Source organism: Solanum lycopersicum, chromosome 11 (assembly GCF_036512215.1).
Source record: "Solanum lycopersicum chromosome 11, SLM_r2.1".
Lineage (NCBI taxonomy): Eukaryota > Viridiplantae > Streptophyta > Magnoliopsida > Solanales > Solanaceae > Solanum > Solanum lycopersicum.
Window position 1 is genome coordinate 6,586,097 of NC_090810.1, and position 15,536 is coordinate 6,601,632.

At 33.7% G+C, this 15,536-nt stretch overlaps 1 protein-coding gene across 2 annotated transcripts; it reads left to right on the plus strand.

Annotated features, from left to right (window-relative positions):
* The first annotated feature begins 58 nt into the window (after window positions 1–58).
* On the plus strand, window positions 59–13,936 carry LOC101249980 (uncharacterized). Of its 2 annotated transcripts, none has more exons than XM_019211228.3 (6): window positions 59–878; window positions 8,949–9,074; window positions 9,396–9,547; window positions 9,691–9,850; window positions 10,264–10,450; window positions 13,582–13,936. In XM_019211228.3, the coding sequence occupies exons 1-6, from the start codon at window positions 378–380 to the stop codon at window positions 13,587–13,589; spliced, it is 1,134 nt and encodes a 377-aa protein (XP_019066773.1). In that variant the 5' UTR covers window positions 59–377; the 3' UTR covers window positions 13,590–13,936. The 2 variants fall into 2 exon arrangements, with proteins under 2 accessions (XP_019066773.1, XP_025884165.1); XM_026028380.2 differs by lacking the exon at window positions 13,582–13,936 and adding an exon at window positions 10,556–10,743.
* Window positions 13,937–15,536: the final 1,600 nt, after the last annotated feature.

Consider the following 15,536-nt stretch of genomic DNA (forward strand, 5'->3'; position numbering starts at 1 on the left):
TAAGTCAATCGCAAAATTAACTTATTGATATTGTGTTATCGAATAAACGATTGAGAAATTAACAAATTAAAATTTTACAATTAACGATTTATTTGTGTGTGAACAGATTATTCAATTTCTTTATCAGATAATCGTAAAAAAATAATCATATTTACATTTTTATTCTAGTTATATTAGCCTCATTAATATTTTACCCTAATACGTAAGAGTAGTTATACATTTTTCCTTCGTTAGTTTCAAACTCCTAAAGAAACTTATTTACCATTTTATAATTATCTAATGTTTTCTCTAAAGAATGTATAATAAAAATTAGAGGTTAATCGATATGTAGTCTGATAATTGTTAATTTGTTATCGAACCAACTGATATCTTAGAAGATGACCTCACTGGCCATCTTCAATCAATGGACAGTCATGGCGGAACACAATAACCAAACACTCACCATGAATGTACCCTCTGTGAGAACATTCAAGAAAATCAACCCATTAATCCATTTCCATAGACTCTCTCTTTACAATCATCATTCGCAGTTCCAACTTTGCTTTTCCCAATCTTCCTACAATGATACTCACGAAAATCCCCATTCATTTGTGACAAAAGGTTTCATTCTTATAATCTTCTCATTCACTCTTCTTTCCCTTCGTATAATTTCCACTATTCTTCTTCCTGAGTTTCCTCAAAGATGGAGTCGACTCATTGCATTCTCTAAACAAGCTGAATCGGAGGTGATGAGTAGTTGTCCACACCATTTGATCCGAGCTGTGGTTGCCTATGAGGATAGACGATTCTTTAGCCATTTTGGCGTCGACCCAGTTGGTATTGCTCGTGCTGTTTTGTCACTCTCGTCTCGTGGTGGCGGAAGCACCATTACCCAACAGGTATGAGTATGCAGATAAGGTGTTTGCTTTTATGTCTCAATGATGAATGATCCTTTGGAAGTTTTGTATAGTTGATTGTGTTTTTATGTTGCTATCATTTGTCCTTTTGATACATTATTTTAAGGAAATTTTTACTTTTAAAGGATCTTCATATTTGTATGATTCTAAATTATTTCATTAAACATAAAATAGAGAATTTTTAAAATAATTTTTTTTAATTATAGTGAATTGACATTATTTTGGGACGAACTAAAAAAGAAAAATCTGTTATATAAAATGGGATGAGGGGAGTACTACTTTTGGGCATTTAGGGTGTGTTTGATATGGAGGAAAATATTTTTCATGGATAATGTTTTTCCTAGAAAATGTTTTTCTCGAAAACAAGTAGATTTTGGATTTATTTTCTCATGTTTGTTTGGTGAGTGGAAAATATTTTACAAAATTGATTTTTAGTATTTGATTTATGAATGAAAAATGTTTTTGAGAGACATCTTTTGTTCTTACTAGAGTAAAAAATAATTTATGACATTGAACATATTTTTTTAAATCAAAATTATTATTTTTTTGGGATGGTGGTGGGGTGTGGGGTGTGGGGAGGGAGAGGAGAGGGGATAGGAGTGAAAAATTTGAAGTTAAAAATATTTTTAAAAAAGCAAAATTAATTTTTTGGGGAGGGGGTGGGGTTTTTTTTGGGGGGGGGCTGGCCGGTGGGGGAGGGTCAGGGATCAGATGAAAAAAGAAAATTTTGAAATTGAAAATATATTTTTTAAAATTGATGTTTTTTCCCAAAAAAAAAATGTAATTTGAAATTGGAAGGGAGTTATGGAAAATGTTTTCCTTAATTTTCGTAGGGAAGTCATTTTTCTTTATTTTGAGGAAAATGAGTTGATTTGGAAAAATTTTCCAAAACTTTTGTCCCAACCAAACATGGAAAAATTGAAAAGCATTTTCCAGAAAATGTTTTCCTTCGTACCAAACACACTCTTAGTGTAGTTAAAAATTACTTCCTTTGTTCACAATTTGAAGATAGTATTTTTAAAAAACAAAATTAATTTTTTTGGGGGTTGGGGGTGGGTGGGGGCTGGTAGAGGGGGCTGGCCGGGGAGAGTTTAAAAATAAAAATTTGAAGTTGAAAATATTTTTAAAAAATAAAATTAGTTTTTTGGGGAGGGGGTGGAGTTGGGGGAGGGGGGGCTGGCCGGTGGGGGGAGGGTCAGGGATCAGATGAAAAAAGAAAATTTTGAAATTGAAAATATTTTTTTTTAAATTGATGTTTTTTCCAAAAAAAATGTAATTTGAAATTGGAGGAGAGTTATGGAAAATGTTTTCCTTAATTTTTGAAGGGAAATCATTGTTCTTTATTTTGAGGAAAATGAGTTGATTTGGAAAAATTTTCCAAAACTTTTTTCCCAACCAAACATGGAAAAATTGAAAAACATTTTCCAGAAAATGTTTTCCTTCATACCAAGCACACTCTTAGTGTTGTTAAAAATTACTTCCTTTATTCACTTCTCCACTTTTCGAGTGTCAAAAATGTTAATTTTGATTGATATTTTTAGATGTTTCTTTTTATTATATTAGTATGAGAAATATTGCAACTTATTATAGTATTTTTTGTATAATTTTTGAACATTTAATTAATAAATTTAATTTAGGTTTGAAAATGAGTCAAACTAATTCTAATGAACAAAATGTGACGAGTAAAAATGAACGGACGAAGTAAGTTTAGAGTACCTTCTGTCTTCCGCCAAAACTCTTTCTTTATTTTCTTTTGTTTTAGTGGGATTGAGACTAGGATAGCTAAAGCTGACAAAGTAAATTAGCACTTTTAAATGTACTTGTATTCTTAACTAGTTCTGGACACGTGCTTTGCACGTTAGTTCCACGAATATATATATATATATATATATATATGTATGTATGTATAAATCATTATTATTTCCCCTAACATCATTATTATTATGTATTTATTTAAATTACTTCTATTTAAACAAAAGCATATGATATATGATATTGATATAATTATTATGATCTGTATATGTTAATTATCGTTTTGATTTATTAAAATGTGAGATTCTAAGATGGGTTAAACTTTCATCTACTTTAATTATAGATATGATTCTTTTATCAGTTTAGATAATTTAGTGGGTTGTTATTAAGGTTAGACATGCTAAATTGAAGTATAGTCATATGTTAGATTATTTTAGAGAAGAAATGAGCTGTCAGAAAAGCCAGAAATGTGCGCAAGTGTATGATGGGTCTAACTAAGACTTAATTTAATTTAGGTAACAGTTGCTGTCAGAACAATTGTCTTCAATAAAATAATCATTGAACCATCACTCTATGTATACTACAATTGGTCAGAAGGATTTCATGTCACACTTTGTGTTATTTCTTAAGAGTAGTGGGAAACCACCACTCTAGTTTATTAATCTAAAAAAATTGGTATTGTCACCTCAAGTGAATATAAAATTTAAAGTAAACGATACCTTTTATTTGAATAATGACTTAAGAGAATATATCATGAGGTCATGGTTCATGAGTGTTCAATATTCTTATACTATTAATAACCATGGATTCAGGCGGTAATGCCACATAGACGCTGGAAATGACATATTTTACGCCCTCAGTTGTTGCTATCAGCTAATGTGATGGTATATCTCTACTTGGTCGCCAATCAATATCAAGTTGGTGTAATCAGAGTTAATTCATGTAGTCAACTATAAGCTTTAGAGGAAAGAATGAAAAAGCAAATGCAGAAAGAAATAGTAGACCAATTCCAGCTTCATCTATACAAAGTCCAGCCAAGCTGTTTTTGTTCTTTCTTTCATCATTACTCTATATGGAGTTCATTTTATTCTTTCTCATTTTATCTTTGTCCAGTATTCCTGTCTTTGGTTTTACGTTGACAGAATTTGTCTATCCCAACTTTACCGCTTCCAGTTTCCAATTTGTCGATAGCACCGGAAGTTTCTTGGTTTCTCGCAATGGAACATTCAAAGCTGCTATCTTCAATCCCGGTCCTGAACAAGTTAATTTTTATTTATGTGTTATCCATGCTGAATCCAATACCATTATCTGGTCTGCAAATGGTGATGCACCTGTTTCAACTTCAGGAATCATGAGGTTGACCCAGAATGGTATTAGTATTACTGAAAAAGATGGCAGTTTTAAATGGTCAACTCCACCACTAAAGTTAGCAGTATACGCGATGCAGCTAACTGAGGTTGGAAATCTCCTTCTCCTTGATCAGTTTAATGGGACACTTTGGCAAAGCTTTAATAATCCGACAGATACAATTGTAATTGGACAGAAGTTGCGTGTTGGCATGATGCTTTCAAGTGCAATAGCAGGTGATGACTTGTCAACGGGTCGTTACAGGCTTTCTTTGACAACTTCCGATGCTATGTTACAGTGGCAAGGTCTGACATACTGGAAATTGTCCATGGAAACCAAAGCTTATACTAATTCAAATTATGCAGTGGAATACATGTCTGTCAATCAAACAGGTCTTTATCTTTTTGGTCAAGGTGGTTCTGTAGTTGTGATAATGGTGAACTTGTTACAATCCACTTTTAGAATTGCCAAATTGGATGGCTCAGGTCAGTTGATCGTTATTAGTTTTGTTGGCTCTGACATTAAACGAGATTTTGTTGGGCCAGTGGATGGGTGTAGAGTACCTTATGCTTGCGGAGGGCTTGGTGTATGCACCTCTGATGTGTTATCAGATAATCCTAAATGTTCCTGTCCTGCTAACTTCAATCTTGGATCACATAATTCAAGCAGCTGTGTGCCTAGTGATAGTTCCTATTCTTTGCCAGTTTCTTGTCATTCCACGAACCACAGCAATCTGTCAAATTATTCCTCCATGTTGTACATAGGACTTGGCTTTGGTATGGACTACTTCACTACTGATTTTACCAAGCCCTTCAGGGATGGGGTAAATTTGTCCATTTGTCAAAATCTCTGCTCAGTAGATTGTTCATGCTTGGGGATATTTTATGCGAACTTGTCTGGTTCTTGTTACAAACTTCAAGATGAAATAGGGTCAATTATGTTAAGGACAAGTAGAAATGATGATCTGTTGGGATTTGTTAAGACCCTGGTTGGAGTTTCAACAACCTTAGAAAACAATGATAATTTTGATCAGGAAGCTGACGACTTCCCTTTAGTTGCAATAGTGATCTTACCTTTCACAGGAATCTTCCTACTCATGGCGCTGGGTTTCATTTTGTGGATAAGATCTAGACCCCAAAGAATGGGAAAGATAGAATCGAAAATAAGCCAACCCAGTTCTCCTTCTTCAGAGAACCTGGATGCCTTCTCCATTCCAGGATTACCTGTACGGTTTCAGTACAAACAGCTTAAGGCTGCAACTGATAATTTCAAGACTCAGATTGGCACAGGAGGCTTTGGTGCTATATATAAGGGTGTGCTCCCGGACAACACTGTGGTTGCAGTAAAGAAGATAATAAATTTAGGCATTCAAGGGCAGAGAGACTTTTGTACTGAGATTGCAATCATTGGCAATATTCACCACATAAACTTGGTCAAGTTGAAAGGTTTCTGTGCCCAAGGGAGACAACGCCTATTGGTTTATGAATATATGAACCGTGGATCGCTTGATCGCACTCTTTTTGGTCATGCACCTGTATTGGAATGGCAAGAACGGGTTGAAATAGCTCTTGGTTCTGCCCGCGGACTTGCATACTTGCACAGTGGCTGTGAACAAAAGATTGTCCACTGTGATGTGAAGCCAGAGAACATTCTCTTGCACAATAATTTTCAGGCAAAAATATCTGATTTTGGCCTCTCCAAGCTGCTGAATCGGGAAGAATCCAGTCTATTCACAACAATGAGGGGGACTCGTGGCTACCTTGCTCCTGAATGGCTCACAAGTTCTGCAATCTCAGATAAAACGGATGTGTATAGCTTTGGAATGGTACTCCTTGAAATTGTAAGTGGAAGGAAAAACTGCTCTTTAAGAACACTAAGTCACAGCCTTGATGATAGTGCCACTGGAGATCACTCATCATCTTTATCTGCACAGGGACTAGTTTATTTCCCTTTATTTGCATTAGAGATGCATGAGCAAGGAAGGTACCTTGAACTTGCTGACCCAAAACTTGAAGGGCGGGTCAGTGGTGGAGATGTTGAGAAGTTTGTGCGGATAGCATTGTGCTGTGTCCATGAGGAGCCATGTCTCAGGCCAACTATGGTTAGTGTTGTTAGCATGTTAGAGGGCGAGATACCACCGACTGCACCAAGAATGGAATCTCTTAACTTTTTACGCTTCTATGGGCGACGTTTTTCAGAGGCATCAAACGTGGAAGAAGCTGGAGGCCAGATTGATGCCATGTTATATCCGCAGGCAAATACTTCTCATACAACCTCTTGGAGCGTCTCTAATGCTTACTTCTCTTATATTTCGTCCCAACAGATCTCTGGTCCAAGATAAAGCATATTCTATAGAAGTGGAGTGCAGATAACTTGTAAATTGTAGTCCAAATATATATTAGGTTACTCATGTAGAAACATGAAAGTTGAATTTCTGAAAGGGAATGCATTCCATTCTTAACTCTTGGTTCAATCTTAAATACAAATGTGTTTGATGTCTGTGTCCTGTAAATGGTGCAAGACAGTCTTTAATCTCAGTATCTGATCAGGTTTAAAAGTATTACTCCTTCCACCAAAAAAGTCAAAAACAAACTAGAGAAGAACTAATACTGCATAAACTAAAACCAAGATAATTTAGTGGGAGAATTTTATAGAATGGCATGGAGGATGCTATGTCTGGGCTATATTAAGTACTCAAAAATAAGAGTAACTTGGTTTTATGTTGAGGTTTGTTTGGCTTGCAGAGTACGTTTGGTAAAAAAGAAGCAACAGTAGATTTGGGTGTGGAACATCTAAAACTTGACAGCCATTCAAATGAGACCTAGAATTCTATATCAGCTTTGAGGTTCTTCAACAGTAGCTTTTTCTAGTTTTAGTAGTGAGATATAGGTGGTCCTAAGAGTGAGAGATGAGCTTCACCTTCATGATAGTCTGATTTTTTCCATTGAAAATAGATAGCACCTTCTTATGACTTCCTCGTTCAATGTAGAAATGTGTGTCTCATCCTGACACCTCCACTATGACCCATCCCTTTTCCCTTCACCCACCCTCCAAGGCTCCAACCCCAGTAATTAGGAAAAGGATCTTACTTTATGCTGAAGTATTTATTATTCTTCATTTAAATGTGGAAAATGCCACACAATATAACAATTCATTTAGGAATTCAATAACCCAATCTCTTAGTTAAATGAGAATTAAGTGGAGTTACTGCTGCTAAGTGCTTACTCTAGATTTGTTGCAAAAATATCATTTCCCTTTTTCTTTTTCATAGAGCACAAAGGGTACTTTCCTTCCAACTGTCCCTATCTGAATCTCATCTGGTGCACTTGCAGGAAATCCAACTTGCTAGAATAGGAATAAGAACAAGAATAGTATACACAATCCTACATTCCTACTTAGAATAGGAAATAAATTAAATCCTACTTGGAAAGGGATTGTAATGTAGTTTCCTAATTGGAAAAGGAGTCTAATGCAGTGTCTATAAATAGAGTCTCAATGTAATAATGTACATACACAAATTCAATAATATTTTTCTTCAATACTTCTCACATGGTATCAAATCTTCCAAGACCCTAGTAGAGAATAATAATTAAAAAAAGCTTCTGTAGCCGGTAGGTGTTTATTACTCATATATATGCTTGTCTGGCCAATGATTATGTTAGCAAATGTTGGGGCAATACTATACACATGAAAAATAATCATGCTGAGAATGACTGATTTGAGAAGCATTCGATACTAAGTAGCACTCCTCAGCTTTTCGGTGACTACGTTCTCATATTTGATTTGTGTAACACCGAACCATCTCTCGTGTGACTATTTTCTCATATTCGATTTGCATAGCACAGTGCATCCTTCCGTCGGCTACTTTCCCATATTTGATTTGTGTAGCACAATGCCAATTTTTCGGTGACTACTTTCTCATATCCAATTTGCGACGGCGGGGCGGTTTGCGGGTATATGTGATTTTATGTGGTTCAAACTTTATTTTAACTTTTTACATGTTATAAGAGTGATAGAGCATTATTTATTAAGATAATTTCATTAAAGCTACTAAAATATTCAAGATAATAAATGAAAATGGTTCAATAAAAAATAATACAATTTCTTACATGTTTCCCAATTGACCTCTAAAAAATAAAATTTTAAGTCACTATCCTATTAAATTAATGAAAAAATGAATTTATTTTCATAAATTTTTATTTTTAATATCAAATATAACTAGAAAAAGAAAATATTAAAAAATTTTTGTGCGGCGGGTTCATGCAAGGCGGTTTGAAAATGAAAAGAGTTGTTATGTGGAGCGGAACGGATTAAAAATTTTGCGGGTTAAGCTCAACCCGCACCGCCCCATTGCCATCCTACAAACAGGCTCTCCATCCATTGTTATTAATCAGGAATTCAAAATTTTGTTTCAGTTTGTTGAGATCATGTTTGTACCATTACTAAAGTTTCATGTATGTGGCAAAAAATACCTCTATACCACTAAAATTCCTACTCTTTTTTCTTCTTCCTTTTCTTTATATTTGTTGTTTTCAATTCTTCAAAATGCCTCCATTATCTGAATACGAGACATCAGAATTCCCATTTCTACTTGTTCTTTTTCCAAACTGTTGTTTCCTCTTTGGTCTTAGATACATGCTAAAAGTAATATTAAGCACCAGTCTGATGAGTCATCTTGGAGAACTAATTGTAAATTTCATTATGGTGTAAACTGATTCTTTGTTTGCTTCTCACGTCATTATCCCTGATACTTGTGTCAATCTTAATTTTCTGCGTCTCTGCTTAAAAAATGATATTGTCTACCAGGTAGAATATTCTTTATTCTCACTATTAACCTGCCATTTGGTTCTATTGATTGGTGGGGCAAGGGTTTGGCTTTTTGCCTGTGTTGTTAGACTCTTTTTCAAGTTGTGTATTTTTGTTTATTCATTGTAATCTACTTACCCTTGGCAGCTTGTCAGAATCTCATTCTTGAAGAATGAACGCACAGTCTTGAGGAAAACTGTTGAGATGATTCTGGCTTTAGCACTCGAGGGAACAATCTCGAAAATGGAAATCTTGAGTGCTTATTTGTGTAAGGTCAAGTACATCTTTATTTATTGCTCTCATAACTTCATTCACAAATTACTTCAGCGTTTGGAAAATAAAAGCATTTTGCCTTTGTTTCTTTCTTCATATTAATTTATTTTTTCATTAGATCAACTTGTTTATGGTCCAGTTGTGGAGCCTGGGAAGGAGATAAAACTGAATAAAGTAAATTGACCTTTCTTGGTTAAAAAAATCAACTAAATGATATTTCAACTATATTATCAAGTGGATATACATTTCATGTTTGTCCCTGTAACTATTTGGTTTTCATCTGGTTATGCGTGAATTCTAACAGAGCATAAGGCAAAACAGATATATTGGGGACATGGTATTTTTGGTATTCAATCTGCATCAAAATTGTATTTTGGAAAGCACATATCCCTTCTTAGCTTGGGAGAATGTGCTATGCTTGCAGCAATGATACCAGCGCCAGAGCTCCGGTCACCATTCAGGGACAGTAGCAGGTTGTAGCTCATAGAAACTTGTAACTTATTTTTCCCTGTTGGACGTAGCTTCTTCTGGTCCTGAGTACTTATGGTGTTCTTGTGCGGTACTTCTGCATTCTATTGCTTGTCTGAAAACATTAACCTTGATGTGATATCCTCAGAGGAAAAACTTTCCAGGCTAGAGTTCTGAAAAGGATGGTGGAATTCGGATTTCTTGATGTAGAGATGGCAAGCATTGCTGTAAAACAACATCTCAGATTTAATTCTGGAAGCCTGGATCATCCAGATGGGTCCTTGGTTATATCGTCTTTCTCCAAAGAGGTAAATACAGAGTATTTTTTAATCGACATATTAAAGAAGTACATCTTTTTTTCCAGTTTCGTTTTAATTCTGATCTTAAATTCTGTTCAGTGCATTTTCCCTCTACAAAACTCAATGAGATGAATCATCTTTGTCAAATCCGTACAACAAAATCATAGTTTGTCAGCTCCTTTACCCATAATTCCGCAGTTGAAGATCATTTTCCATGTTACATCTATAATGTGAGATTGTCATCATGATCATTTTCACTCTTTTAGGCACCCTTATAAAAGCATTTCACATCTAAAACTTATGAAACGTGGTAATTGGCCTAGGATTATAGCATGACAACTCCAAGATAATTTTTACTCTGCTGGTTGAATGAACTAGTTTCTAATATACTTTGTCTTGTTTCTGTTGAATTTATCACTTAGCATTCAAGTACCAACACAAAGTCTGATGGAGATTTATTCTCGACCATTAAGAGAGTTTGGGACTGGGAAGCAGAAAGCAAAATCTGGGAAGTGAAAGAGGACATGGACAGATGGGCAACTGGTATAAAACGATTGGAAAACATCGATGATTCCAAGTTCAAATCAAAACTTCTTTTCATTATCAGAGGTAAGAGATCTCCTCCAACATTCTCTATTGATTTTTGACACGGTTGATGAGTTTCAGATTTGATTATCTCACGCTAGTTGGTTAACATAGTTTTTTGTGTGGCAGTGCTTTTGCCAAAGGTGAATTAAAGAGAAACAACAAATTTTTGCTAGTGTTATTTGGTGCTCAAGATATAAAAATTACATTCTTATTTAAAGCACTTGACCAAGTGTTTGCTCTCGTTCAAAAATTAAAATTGACGAAACTTGATGGTATACCCTTTAATAGACTCTAGTGGCAAATATTGTACTTTTCTTTTTGTTATTCTTGTCTTCCTTTTGTTCTAGTTTTTCATTTTTCATTTTTATATTTGGTACCAAGTTGAAAGGAAAACATTTTAGTGTTAATATTTTGGACCAAAAAGTTTGAGTTGAAAAAGTGCTTTCGGGTATCTACTCAACATTGTAAAACTACTTTTAAATGTTACTGCAACTCAGTTCTCTCTGCTAAACAATTTGCTAATTTCTGAGTCATTGAACTTACTGAATAGAATTGATAATATGAGTCATAGATTGAGGTTAGCATAAATTTTGTTAGTGAATTCATTAACTCATTGTGTGGTATACAAATTAGTGTAATGACATCATGCTTAAAGATCAGCGAAAGGGAATTAGAATAAACACCAAAAGGTCCCAGGAGAATTCAGTGTTGGAGGGACTTTGAATAAGTTCCTCTGTGAAAACGTTTTCATACTTTTGAAACATTACGTACATACTTTAACTGGCAAATGTCTATTTAAACGGATTCATGTCTTGCATTCATTGGTTACTTCATACATGTTATGAATTTCACCAATCACGCACTCAATTCTACATGAACACGTTCATAGATGCAGTGAACAGGAGCTAAACAGAAATGTTAGAGAGAAAGGGAGAGAGAACATGGAACTATCCATTCAAGCATTTTGATTCAATTACAACCGAGATGAATCATAACCAGTATAGATCCCAGTACATAGATGTATTTTCTATCTTGACAGCTATACATACTAACTCTATCCGTTAAGTCCACCTAACTTCAACTGCCAGCTAACCGTAGTTGTAATTAACATTTAACAATTCCTCAGCTTGTAAACTCTCACACTCCCCCTCAAGCTATAGGGTGTAGAATGTTTAAAAGTCCAAGCTTGCTCAAAAGGTTGAGCATATGCAAGTCCTTTAGTTAACAAATCAATCTGTTGATCCTTGGTTGAATTCCGCCTTCCCTGTCCTTATCTCTCACAAAGTGACGATCAATTTCTATATGTTTGGTCCTTTCATGGAAAATGGGATTTGCTGCTATTGCAAAGTAGCCTTACAATCCCAGTAAACATTTACTAGAGTTATGATGTTCACCCGCCAACTCCTTAAACAGGCCCAACAACCAAAAAACTTCTGAAGTGGCTCTTGCCAAACTCTTGTATTCTGCTTCAGCAAGAAGTCTTGATTCTGTGTGCTCCTTTGACTTCCATGAAATCAATGATTCACCGAAATTCTCTACATAGTCAGTCAGTCATTCATGTTTTAGTGTTTGAACATGATGTACAATCTGCATTTCAGAAACATGTCAGGTGATCTTCACCTTTGTTACTTAGCAAAATCCCCACTCTTGGACTTTGTTTGATGTATCCACAACTCTCAATTTTGCTTCCCTATGAGACATCTTATATACTTGTATAAACTGACTGAGCACTATATCTGGCCTTGTAACTGCCAAGTAAATTGATCTCCCTATCAGTCTTATATTCAGTAATGTCTTCTAACACTGCATAACCTCTCATCCCTGCATGTATATCATATTCAACTGAAGTGAACTTCTAATCTAGAACTTCTGATTCACTATTTCCAGTAATCATCAGATCATAGACATAGATCAAAATTGCTACAAACTTCTGTCCTTGCTGCTTAGCTGATAGGGAATAGTCATGCCGACTCTGCTTGTATCCTGCATTTGTTAAAGCTTCACTAAGCTTGATGTTCCATTGCCTTGATGCCTGGTTAAACCATACAAGGACTTAATTAATCTGCATACATTATGTTTCCTTCTCTTCTAAATCCCTGAGGCAGCTCCTTATACACCTCCTCATACAAATCTCCTTGCAAAAATGCATTGTATACATCCATTTGATACACACTCCAACCTCTGGTAGTAGCTAAGGTACAAATCTCATAGTTGCCGTTTTGGCAACTGGTGCATTCGGAATTGTTTTGGGTAAAATCAAAACCAAACCAAATCAAATCTAATGCATATTCATCAGTCTGGTTCACCTTTTTTTATTTTTCTTATAAAAAACATAATGATATTTCTCTCTTTTATTTTTTCATACAATAAGTAAAGAATTTTTCATCAGTTTCCAAGTTATATCTGTGACTAACCTTATTGTGGTAGATATAATTCTTGGATTATAGACAAAATTTCTTAATATCTATAAGCTTTAATCAAGTGAATTGCTGATGAAAAATACAAAAAAATGTATATAGGTTTTTAAAAAAAAAATTCCCCTTGAAGATGCACTAGTTCCCATGTACTATTTTCTTCCAATGCCTTTATCTCCAAACTCTTGGCTTCAATCCATATTTGATTCTTAGAAGCTTCTGCATAGTTTTTGAGCTTTATAAGAGTATGAAAGACAGTCTAATAATGGTTATAGGACTATTCCATTAGCATTCTTCTCGTTTGGTGTGAGGGATTAAAAATAATAGTGATGGGATAAAAAAAATCATGTTGTTTGGTTGCCATGTGTGGGATAACTTATCCCACCATTTATATCATAGTGACGGGATAAGTTATCCCATATACATGATGAGATAAGTTATCGAGGATAGCTTATCATGGGATAACTTGTTTCTAACCAAACGACAACCAGTCTTGATGCCACAATGGCTCTTTGATATTTCTATCAGTTCTTTTGACTTCAACAGAACCAGATTGAAGTGATTGACGTTCAACATGTGTACATCTGCTTCACCAGATACCTCCGCAATATGTGTTGCATTCTCACCACCTATAGATTCAACAAGTGTCTCATCTGTACCGCTCTCCTTTGATATTGCAACATCCTCAATGCCAGGAATCTCATTCTTGTTTATCTGTTGCTCTTGTATGTGGTTCAGGAATGTGAAGAGACTCAAGATCATGAGAAGATACATCACTCCCTTGTCATGAACTGTGGAAAAAGGTTTGGCAAAAGGTAACATGTGTTCCTTAAAAATGACATCCATGTAATGGTGACTCTCAATACACACACAAGTGTATATGGTCGTCCAAAGAGTAGACTAATGTAGTCCAAATATTGTACCAAGAACTAGTGATTTAGCAAGAATCTGGTAAATTCTAATACAACAATTTTAGACAAGTTGAGAAGGGATTTGACAAACCACATACATTTATCGACCTTCCCATTTTGTAATCAGTTAGACGATAAGTATGGACTCATTCGCTTTAGAAAATAGAATTTCTTACTCCATATATCTTTTTGTTCAATGAAAATATAGATGTATTAAATGGAAGCTAAGCATTAAAATAATAAGCTCAAGAATATAAAAACAACTAATATAATAGGAATATACTTAAGACTTGAGAGACGTATAACATCATCTTTCTAATTTCCAACTTATATATTGACTAGGGAACTTGGCCGCGCTTCACGCGGCAATAAAATGTGTTTGAATGAATATTTAGGACTTAGTTCTAAACAAACCAATACACATTGGTATAGTCCTAGAAATATCATTTACAATTGTTCAGGGGTGTATTATCTTTTTTTTCACTTAAATCTTTTCTTATTTGTATTAGTAGTAACACTTGTATATAGGAAAAGACTCAAATATTTTATTGAACTTTCAGAAAAGGTCATTTATGTCATTCTTTAAAAGTTTTACTCATTTATGCCATTACCGCTAAATAAAAGGTTCATTCATGCCATTATTTTTACAGTGGTTTTGCAAAACCATTTTTGACACGTGACCAATTGTAATGTCATCAATTTTTTAATGAAAAAAAATCATAATTCTGAAAAAAAATTGAATTAATTTTTTTTTATTTTTTATATTAAATAAATTGATGATCTGTCTGAATTATAATTGGTCATGTCATCAATTTTTTAATAAAAAAAATTAAAATTCTGAATAAAAATTGGATTAATTTTTTTTTAATTAAAAGAATTGATGACGTGGCCGAATTATAATTGGTCACGTGTTAAAAATGGTTTTGCAAAACCACTGTTAAAACATAATGGCATGAATGAGTCTTTTCTTTAACGGTAATGACGTAAATGAGTTAAACTTTTAACTGATGACATAAATAAGCATTTTTCTGAAAGTTTAATGGCATATTTGAGTCTTTTCCCTATATAAAATTATTTTCACTTTACCTTATAATGTAGTTAGGACTTATTAGAAAATTATAATTTGATTTTTTCCATAAAATTGAGTCATTGAAAGAGTTAAATTTAAGATAAATACAGAAATGTGTAGTAAATCAAACTGTAATTGCATTTGTCTGAAGTTCACTTGCATAAATAACATGTCAAATTGTGGAAACATTAATAATTCATATACAATTTTTTATAATATCAATCTCATATATCTAAAATTAATTCTAGAGTAATTAATTTATTCAAATTTATAAAGTTTGACTTTACTTTTGAATCGACTTATTTAGTGTTTTGAAATCAAAATAATTTTAAAGAATTCTTGGAGTATCTGAATAATTTAAAAAGTGATTATTAGTGAATTACATCATTTGTTTGGCTATTATTTAGAGCTTGTTTGGTATTTGAGTTAAAAAAATGCTTATTTATAAAAATATTCTAAAATACCTTTTCAGAAAAGCAATTCTGAAAAAAATTAAAAATTTTCTTTGGCCAATTCATTTTAAAAAAGTTTTTGATAAGCGAACTATGTTTGACTATTTTTTTTTAGAAAAAATGCTTTTAAAAATTAAACTATGAAAAAAGACAAATTGATATACTTTTAATATTAAGAGTATTTCAAATATCTAATATAATTTTGTTAATTAAATACTTATTTATATTCAATTAAAATGCACATTTCAAATTTTTAATTAA

Excerpts from the sequence above, each read along its gene's own strand:
- LOC101249980 (XM_026028380.2), top strand. The coding sequence starts at position 378 with ATGACCTCACTGGCCATCTTCAATCAATGGACAGTCATGGCGGAACAC. Across the intron at positions 9,548-9,690 it reads CCATTCAGGGACAGTAGCAG|AGGAAAAACTTTCCAGGCTA; the intron begins GTTGTAGCTCAT and ends TGATATCCTCAG. Across the intron at positions 10,451-10,555 it reads ACTTCTTTTCATTATCAGAG|TGCTTTTGCCAAAGGTGAAT; the intron begins GTAAGAGATCTC and ends TTTGTGTGGCAG.